Below are 8,659 nucleotides of genomic sequence, written 5' to 3'. Positions count from 1 at the left end.
CTATGAGGCGCGCGTCTCCCTGGGGAGGGCTGCCTCAGCCCGGAAGCCCGCGGCGGCCTCTGGGCATGCACAGAGCGCCTTTCCCCGCCGCCGACCCGTCGCGCGAGGCTCACCCTCCGCGAAGGGGCTGCCGGGACGGCGCGCCGGCGCCTGCGGGTAGAGCGGCGTCTCCGCGCGAACGGGAGGAGCTTCCGGGCTCCGTTTGACCCCGCGAAGGCAGGAGGCCGCTCGCTTTCTGATCGCGGGAAGCGGCGCGGCCCCGACGCCCGTGACGGGGCCCGCGCTGCCGCACGTGCGACCTCGCCGCCGCGCGCCCCTCGCAGGCGGAGGGACCAGCCGGCCCGGGCCCGCAGCCGCGCCCGCGCGCATCCTCCCGCGGAGCCCCGTGCCGCGCATCCGCTTTGCCCCGAGGAGGCACGGTCCTGTGGAGGCGCCCCAGAGACAGTCCCTCGCACGAGTAAGTATTCCGCATGTGCGAATGCCTGCTCCCCCCGCGTCCGCGCGGCTCGGAAGGGGCTGTTGCCAGTGCACTGCGATCTCCTGCCCACCCGCACCCCCCTCCCGCCCCTGCCTTCCGCACTGAACCCGCGCAGACGGGAAACGGGAGAAGCGGACCCGAGCGCAGGCCGTGGCGTGTGTTGCTCTACCCTTTTCGTCTCTCTAGGGCGGAGACCGGCGAATGGGAAGCGGCCGGCGGAGCAGGGGCGGGCCGCGAAGGGCGTCCGGCCAGTGCCCGAGGGGGAGGTGGCGGAAGTGCCGGGCCGGCCCGGTTAGGTCGAGCGGGAGCCGAGGCGGCGGCGGCGCTGCGGGGGACGGAGCCGCGGGCGCGCCCGAGGTCGGCCTCTGGGGGCTGCGGGCGGGCGGGCGGGCGGACCTCCGCGAGCGCCGCTGCTCGCCCTTGAGGGCGACGGCGGAGCGGACGGGCCAAACTTCCTCGGCGCGCGCTGCGCGGAGCCTCCGTAGGAGTCGCGGGGCGCTGCTGCCCTCGCACGTGGCCGGGGGGGTGGGGGTGGGGGCGGCCGGGGCGTCGTGCCTCCGCCACCGGATCGCCCGCCCCGGGCAGTCTGGGGAGAAATGCGGACGGGGGCGGCTTTCAGCGTCCTGCGAAAGGAGGCCCCTTCTGGAGGTCTCCCGGGGGGGCGGGTCTGAGCAGGGGGCTGCCCCCCGAGCCTGCCTCGTCCACGGGGACGGGCCAGTGGGGGCCCTTCTGTCGCTTGCGAGTCCCCCGCTAGCCTCCCCCCCATGGCTGCTAATCCCGTTCCCACCAGTGCACATCGAAGTCTCCCGGCTCGCACCGTGGCATCCCGCCTTTGCCGTTACGCAGAATAAATTGCATAATTTGGGGCTCACCTCATTGCTGGAATTCTTAAGAATTCATAGAAACAGAGCGAGTCAGAAGGGGTCTCCCGGGCCATCTAGTCTGACCCCCGGCACCAGCCTGCTCCGCTCATGACATGCCCACAATAATGCACTTACTGCTCTGGCTTCTGCGACTATTCAAGGGTATCTCTGAAGCTTTAATGTGCCTTTTTCGGTTGGTCCCACGAAGCGGGATTCTGCAATCAAGCATCCTGTCCTGTATTTGGTTCTGCGCATTTAGGCATAAACATAATTCCTGGCCCGGCCCTTCAAGCTGCTTTATAGACGGCAACCTCTAGGGTGACACTGACTTCTCCCCTTCTTCTTCCAGCAGGTGATGTTCAGAGGAGTCATGAGATGGCCCCGATTAATTTCCCATATTTTCAGGCATGTGCATCTGGAGTACGCACATGCAGGCAACTGCTAGCTAGAAACGGAGCCTTGAAGCCCATCAGTCTGCAAATTCAGCAGCTCGGGTCCTGCCGCTGTGGTTCCTCAGCTTGGTGGGCCGTGCGCTCAGGGAATCGTTTCCAGCATGTATTTTGTAAAAATTACTATGTGGAACTGCGATCCTCCCCCAGTTCTGTCACGGAAAGGGTGCAAATCCAGGGCACGGATGTTGGCGACAGTAGATGCACCGAGGAACAAATAATTTTGAAGAAGCTGTATAGTTACTCTTCATACCAAGACATTTTCAAATTGGTGCACTCGTTGGAAAGTTTTTCTGACACCATGGTGGCCACGGCCTTTCAGCGGGTGTGTGACATTCAGCTAGAGAACAGCACCTTGAAGAATCCTCAGGAGGTAGTGGAAAACGATACCTTCCAGTCCCTCTGCTTCCAGCTGGAACAAGAAACTCAAAATCTCTCAGACGCCAGTCTTGTAAATTCACTGAATGCATTGATAAAGTTGCGTGTGGATCCCTGCAGCACCTTGATTGCTCGCTTAGTGTCCGAGAGCCAGGAGCGTCTTGATAGAGGCCAGATGTCCATCAGGGATTTGTGTGTCCTTGGAGAAGGGATATTTAGCCTGGAGGGTCCTAGCTCCATTATCCTGGAAAGGGTTACAGAGCGAATCCATAGTACGGAGGTGAAGGACTGGAAGGCCGATGAAATGGCCATGGTCTACAGGATCCTGTGCTTGGCGGTAGAGCAGAAAGACAAATTCCAAGACCTGTTAAATAGTATGCACTATTTCACCATAAGGCAGGTCCCTCAGTTCGATGGCAGACTGACAAGTACAGTTTTAAACTCCCTGGTTGCTCTCGATCAAGCCCAGGCGCTTCCCTTGGTGATCAAGCTTTGCAAGCATTCGGTCCGGCACGTCCCGCACTTCACAGACGGGGAATTGGTGAACGTGTTGGAGGCCTTCATCCATTTTGGGCACCACGACCAGTTCTTCACAGAGGCCTTGGAGAGACATGTTTCCAAGCACGCCTTCACCATGAGTCCCAACGCCGTCTCCAAAGTCATGCAGTACTGCCATAAGAAGCACATCCTTTCCAAACCCATCTTCGACGCGGTGGCAGAAAGTTTTGTCTACAATGCGGACAACTTCACCACTTCCCAGATCGCAGAGCAAATTGTCCCGTTTGGAAAACTCAACTATTTGCCGCCGTGTGCCGCGTCTCTTTTCCGAAAGCTGGAGCGGATCCTCAGTGCTCAGTTTGACCAGTTCCAGCTTCACACGCTCTTGAATCTTCTTCATGCATGCACCCTTATCCAGCGGTATCCTCTGAATTTTCTGGCCAAAGTGTTTAGTCCCTATTTCCTGCAGCAGTTGCAAGGTAAGCACATTTACTCCATGCCCCTGGGATCATGGTCTTAGAACAGCTGTTTCAAAGTTGCTCTTGGAAACCTCAGGGGTTCATCACTAAGAGAAGCAGATTTTTCTACATGATACATTAAAAACTCAGTAAAATGGCCAGCTTCCAAAAATCCTGCCTAGAATTTCTGATCTAGGAAAGGAAGCCCTGAACACCTTGTCAGGGCTCCAGGGAATCCAGGAAGAGGTATGGATCGAGAGTTCAGGAGGGCTGAATTTGACCCACAAGGCAAAGACATGCACTCTTCCTGTAGGGCAAGCTTGGTTGTTGCCTTGCAGAAACTCCGAATACACTCTTAAAATATGCCACAAAATCTTTTCCGTGGCTGCTGGCAGGGACTGCGGGGCAGACAGCGTTGGTGCACCCAGGCTGTAAAACATTTGGGGCATCCCTGGGTCAGTTTTGGTCATCTTGAGAGCTTGTGTCGCATAGGAACCCGGGGGTGGAATTCTGGGTTGAGAAGCCGCGGTCTAGATCTTCCCTGGGCCATTTGGTGTCAGCCTTATTCCCCCTTCCCATATTCCAGGGGAGGTGATGCTGACTAATCGTCCGGGGTTCTTGGAAGGGTCGTAGTTAGATGGAGAGGTCGTGTTACTGTGTCCGAAGCATTTAAGTGTGATGAGAAAAATTTTGCATCATCTCTGCTGCTGGCGATAGTGCAAGCATTTGCCATGGGAGACGAAGGAAACGGGATGCAAGGAGAAATGCCTGCCTGCTGGTACCTGCAGAGGAGTGCAGGAAGTAATCCCACCTGGAGCCCATTCTGAAAGTTGGAGGAGAGAGCTCAGGAAAGGCTCCTGGGGGTATTTGTTTTATTTATCATATGTAGACCCTGCCTTCTTTCCACTGAAGGAACTCACAGAATTCTCCTCCTATTGGTCCTTTCCTCACAACAACAACAACCCTGTGAGGTAGGCTGGACTGAGAATCTGTGACTGCCCCAGAGTCCCCCTGTTGTTTCCATGGCTGAACAGGGACTCGAACCCGGGTCTCCTGAGTCCAACACTGTAACTACCATGTCCCACTGTGTCTCCCTTCTCAGGCTGGGCATCTGCGTGGGGCAGCCTTCTGATGTTTTGCCAATAGCGATGACCGTTTTGGGAGGGTGTGGCTGACTTTGCTGGAGCTTTATACATACAGGAAGGTTTAGGAAATGGCTTTAAGTTGATGTCTCCCGCGCTTTGGAAATAACAACACTGCATAACAAAATCTTCCCTGATTTGTCTGCATGTCTGTCTCTGTTTCAGCCGAAGCCCCCAGTTTGGAGAAGTTGACTCTTTCTCAGCTGACCCAGCTATTTCTGACGGTTAAACTGGAATGCCCATCCTATATGGTATGAAATAAAGACCCTCTTTTGTGCATCTTTGGAATCTGTAATGATACCGCTTTGCAGTATTAGCAGCTGTGATAACGCTGTTTGTTCATTGATCTCAAGGAATTTTTCCCAGGTCCTTAGCCCAAAAGACTCCTGCACAGGCTTACACACAATCAGTGAAATGCAGCAACTCCTGTCCGGAGGTTTTCAATCTAATAATATGCAACACACAAGGAAGAGCGGTGGGGAGGGCAGAGTTAAAACTCAGAAAGGGCTGTGGGGTGATCCCGCCTCCTTTTCCCATCTCAGGCATGTTGGTTGTTCGGCTGCAGGGCCATTGCTCCTGGGGGAGCATCTGCCCCCTCCCCGCTCGATGCCACTCCAGCAGCAGTCACCCCTCTGCCGCGTCCGGATGGGGCCGGCCTGTGTCATTTTGGGGCTCCCCAGACTGCCCGGGGGACTCATTCGCCCTTGCAGGACAGGACGAGCCACCAGCATGGAAAGAAGCAGGAAAGCCTCTCGCCCTGCCTGCCCGCGTCCCGGGTGTCCCTCTCACGCCACTTGAGGACCGCTCTCCTGGGTCGCCCCCTGGCGGCAACATGCCATTCCCCAAGCAGGCCGCAGCCAGCCCGCCGATTTGCTCCGGTCTGCCCGCGCGTCGCGCCAACCAGGATCCGCTTCTGTGTCCACAGGGTCCCCTTCTACTCCCGAAATACCGAGTCAGGTCCTTTCTCACGCCAGGCCATGCGCTGGAGTCCTTGGCGGACCCTCGCCTCTACTACAGGGTGCGGGCCGGCCTGATCGACCTCCTGGGAGCCCAGATGTATTTTGCCTCCCAGGTGCTGACGCCCTTCTGCTACACGCTAGGTAGGCCCGCCAGTTGGAATCCTGCCGCGCGTAAATGCAGGCTAGGGGAGGGGTGGGGTGGGGGCCTGCCTGGCACTGTGCGGATTGTGTTGTTTTGGCGTGCCACGCCCTGCCCGTTTTGTGCAAAAGCAGCCCGTGCGTGGCACACGCCAGCGTGGCGAGACGGTGACCACCAGGCTTCCAAAGGATCCCGGGGCCGGCTCCAGGCCAGGGGGAGGCGTCCAGTGGCCAAACGCATCTCCCAGATAGGCCTATACCCCACCCCATGAACGCAGGCTTCATTCTGCTGCCTTGCAGCCCAGGCGCGGCCTCAGCCTGGTTTAAAAGCTCCCTGCACACACTCAGCTCAGCCCCCCGGAGAAAGTGGCTTGCCAGGCCGGGGAGGAAGGCAGAAGAGGCAGCTGCAGACAGGGGGGCAGTCGGCGAGCAGTGCTCCACGCCATCCGTCTGTGACCCTGGGAGCTTGCCCGAGGGAGCGTAGCCCATGACCCTGCGTGGGGACGGGGGCAAAGGCAGTTCCCGGGAAGAACCCTCTTCTGCGCCCCCATGTCCGTCACCTGGAAGCTGATTGGATTTACGAGCTGTCCTTCTGCCGTCTGGTGTAGTTAACTTTGGTAGCGTGTCTGCTCTTCGAGGGGGCTTCCGGCGGGAGTGCCTGCTGCCTGCCTCGTGGCCTTTGAAGACAAAAACTCGTAATGAGCAAATAGTCCTCCCTTCCCATTTCAAGCTGCCCAGAGAGCTTTGGCTTCGTGCGGTTTCTGAGTGAAGCCAATGATGAGAGTGTTGCAGCCAGACCGACAAAATCCCCACCGACGCCTGTAACTTTATCTACGCAGAGCATAGAAAAAGCAACACAAGAACGGGAGTAATTCGTTTCTCCTCTTTGTTCCTTCTTCACACCAGATGTTGAGATTAGGTTTGACGAAGAAGGGTTCATATTACCAGCGAAGAGATTCGAAGAGGTGTCCAAGAGGTGAGTCAAACCGCACTGCTGGGGTCACGGCACCACAGTGGGCAGTTCGTTCGGATTTTTTGCCCCACAGTGTTGAAACTCTCTGGTCTTGCTCCGCATTTGCGGGGGTGGAAGTGGCGGAATGCGTCTCCTCTCCTGGGATGCCGTTCAGTTGCCATGTCCTTCACACTCTGTCCCCTTCCTCACTCTTTGCCAAGGGGGTCTCCACCCTTTCCGTGCCAGCTGGCACTCTTGCATTTCGAGAGCGTGAGAATAGCTGTTTGGATGGGCGGGTGGTGGCCTGGGGCCAGTCACAGCCTCCCAGCCAAGCCTACCCCGTAGGGTTGTGGCTGTGGGGATAAAATGGCGATGAAAACCTAGCAAGCCACCTTGGCTTCCTTACGAGAGGAAAATAGGTGAGGTATAAATTATGCTTGTTTGTTTAGTCGCCAAGTCGTGCCCGACCCATCATGACCCCATGGACAACCTTCCTTCAGGCCTTCCTGTCCTCCACCGTCCCCCGGAGTCCACTCAAGCTCACACCCACTGCTTCAGTGACTCGATCCAGCCACCTCATTCTTTGCCGTCCCCTCCTTCTTTTGCTCTCTATTGTTCCCAGCATCAGGCTCTTCTCCAGGGAGTCCTTCCTTCTCATTAGGTGGCTAAAGTATTTGAGTTTCACCTTCAGTATCTGGCCTTCTAAAGAGCAGTCAGGGTTGATCTCCTCTAGGACTGACCGGTTTGATTTCTAACCCTAATAATCAAACCACTGGAAACGGCAGGCATATCTCATCAGTAAATGATGAATCAGGTACACCTGAATGCTTGTATTATGCAGAAATGTATAGGCTTTGGGACCTATAAAGTAAAACGACACAGGGTCTCCTGCATGGTGATTGGCTGCATTTAATGAGATGCTATTTAACTGGCAGGCTAGCGCTTTGCATTGACGACCGGAAGAGATTCTGTGCCAACAGTCACAACCTTCTCGGAAGAGAAGCCTTCAAGCAGAGACAGCTGCGGCTCCTTGGTTATGAAGTCGTGCAGGTACAAATCTTCAGCGTAACTCTCGTAAACCAACCACCGGCCACGCGGAGGCTCACTGAGAGGCACAGGGGCCCCTTCCGAGGGGCGCGAGGCCACGGCTTCCTTCTAGTGGCCCGCTGTTCTAGGCATTCCTCTCTTCTGGGTCGTGGAAGTCCGCCTCGCTGCTTGATGCCAGGGTTTCTCGAAGGGCCGATTCCATACCATGCCTTGCGGCTCTTCGCGGCATGGCTGCAAATCTCTCTCCTCCTCAGATTGAGAGCTCAAGCTCTCCGCAGGGATCCAGCACGATAACCAGGGACCTCGGGACCCAGGAAGCAGGCCAAAGCAAGCAACCGACCCATGCAGCTCAGCTTTGCCTGCACTGACTGGCAGCAGCTCTCCAGAGCTGCCAAGAGGGCGCCTTCCCAGCCCTCTCTGGAGGTTCTCGGGGTCAAACCTGCAATCTTCTTGCGAAGCGGCCGCTCTTGTGTTAAGCTGTTCCCTGCAGGAATCTGTCCTGCAGAATTCTCTTAATGTCTGTGCTGGCAGCCTGAACGAAAGGCAAGTCTTGCAGAAGGCTCGACCTTCGCATTAACGCACAGTCCTGGCCAGTTCTCACCTTGCAAGGTCGGTGCCGGACAAAAGCGGCTGCCGTTTCCCTCTGAAAAGCGGTTTTCCTGCCCACAGTGATCACAGAAATGGGTAGGATGAGCCGAGGCCGCCTTTGAAGAGACGTGCCATGCAATTCTACCTAGGAGGCATTCTCGCTGCACTCAGGAAGTGAGCACAGGATGTCAGCCCCAGGGGACTATGCCTCACAGCCAGGTGACCCGGTGGTAATCCCAAGGAAAAACTTGAGAGGATGTTTTATCTTAAGTTTGCTCCCCGGAAAACTATTTGAGCAACAGGTCCTTCATTTCTTTAACTTGCAGATCCCATTTTATGAATTTGAGCCGCTGAGTGGTAGAAGTGAGATTGTGAAATACCTGCACAAGAAAATCTTCCCTAATTCGTATAGGCTCAGCTGGTGATCCGTTGGAATCCACTTCATGCTGCCACGTCTGTGGAGAAGATGGCTCATTTTTATTTTTTTAATGATGGGTGTGAGATAAACTAGTCTGTGTTTTAGACTTGATTTTGGGATTGATTTTATCACATTTCCAGACTCTTGTCTTGCCAATAATGTGGAGTGTGAAAGGAGGATTGTGTGGAAATAAATGTATTCTTGTATTTGACTGTACTTTTCCCAAACTAAGTTGAAGAACCTTTGGGAGATGCCAACTTTGAAACAGAGAAAGAGACAGACAGACAGACA

At 56.0% G+C, this 8,659-nt stretch overlaps 1 protein-coding gene across 3 annotated transcripts; it reads left to right on the top strand.

Moving 5' to 3' along the window:
• Positions 1-429: 429 nt before the first annotated feature.
• On the top strand, positions 430-8,584 carry FASTKD3 (FAST kinase domains 3). Of its 3 annotated transcripts, none has more exons than XM_044442964.1 (7): positions 430-457; positions 1,691-3,145; positions 4,432-4,517; positions 5,192-5,366; positions 6,270-6,339; positions 7,251-7,365; positions 8,277-8,584. In XM_044442964.1, the coding sequence occupies exons 2-7, from the start codon at positions 1,717-1,719 to the stop codon at positions 8,373-8,375; spliced, it is 1,974 nt and encodes a 657-aa protein (XP_044298899.1). In that variant the 5' UTR covers positions 430-457; positions 1,691-1,716; the 3' UTR covers positions 8,376-8,584. The 3 variants fall into 3 exon arrangements, with proteins under 3 accessions (XP_044298899.1, XP_044298897.1, XP_044298898.1); XM_044442962.1 differs by lacking the exon at positions 430-457 and adding an exon at positions 772-835; XM_044442963.1 differs by lacking the exon at positions 430-457 and adding an exon at positions 789-835 and having other exon boundaries at positions 1,694-3,145.
• The last annotated feature ends 75 nt before the right edge of the window (positions 8,585-8,659 follow it).

This window comes from Varanus komodoensis, unplaced genomic scaffold (genome assembly GCF_004798865.1).
Source record: "Varanus komodoensis strain SLA01 unplaced genomic scaffold, ASM479886v1 scaffold40, whole genome shotgun sequence".
Lineage (NCBI taxonomy): Eukaryota > Metazoa > Chordata > Lepidosauria > Squamata > Varanidae > Varanus > Varanus komodoensis.
Note: the sequence above shows the minus strand (reverse complement) of the source record. Positions and strands in the feature narration are given on the sequence as shown.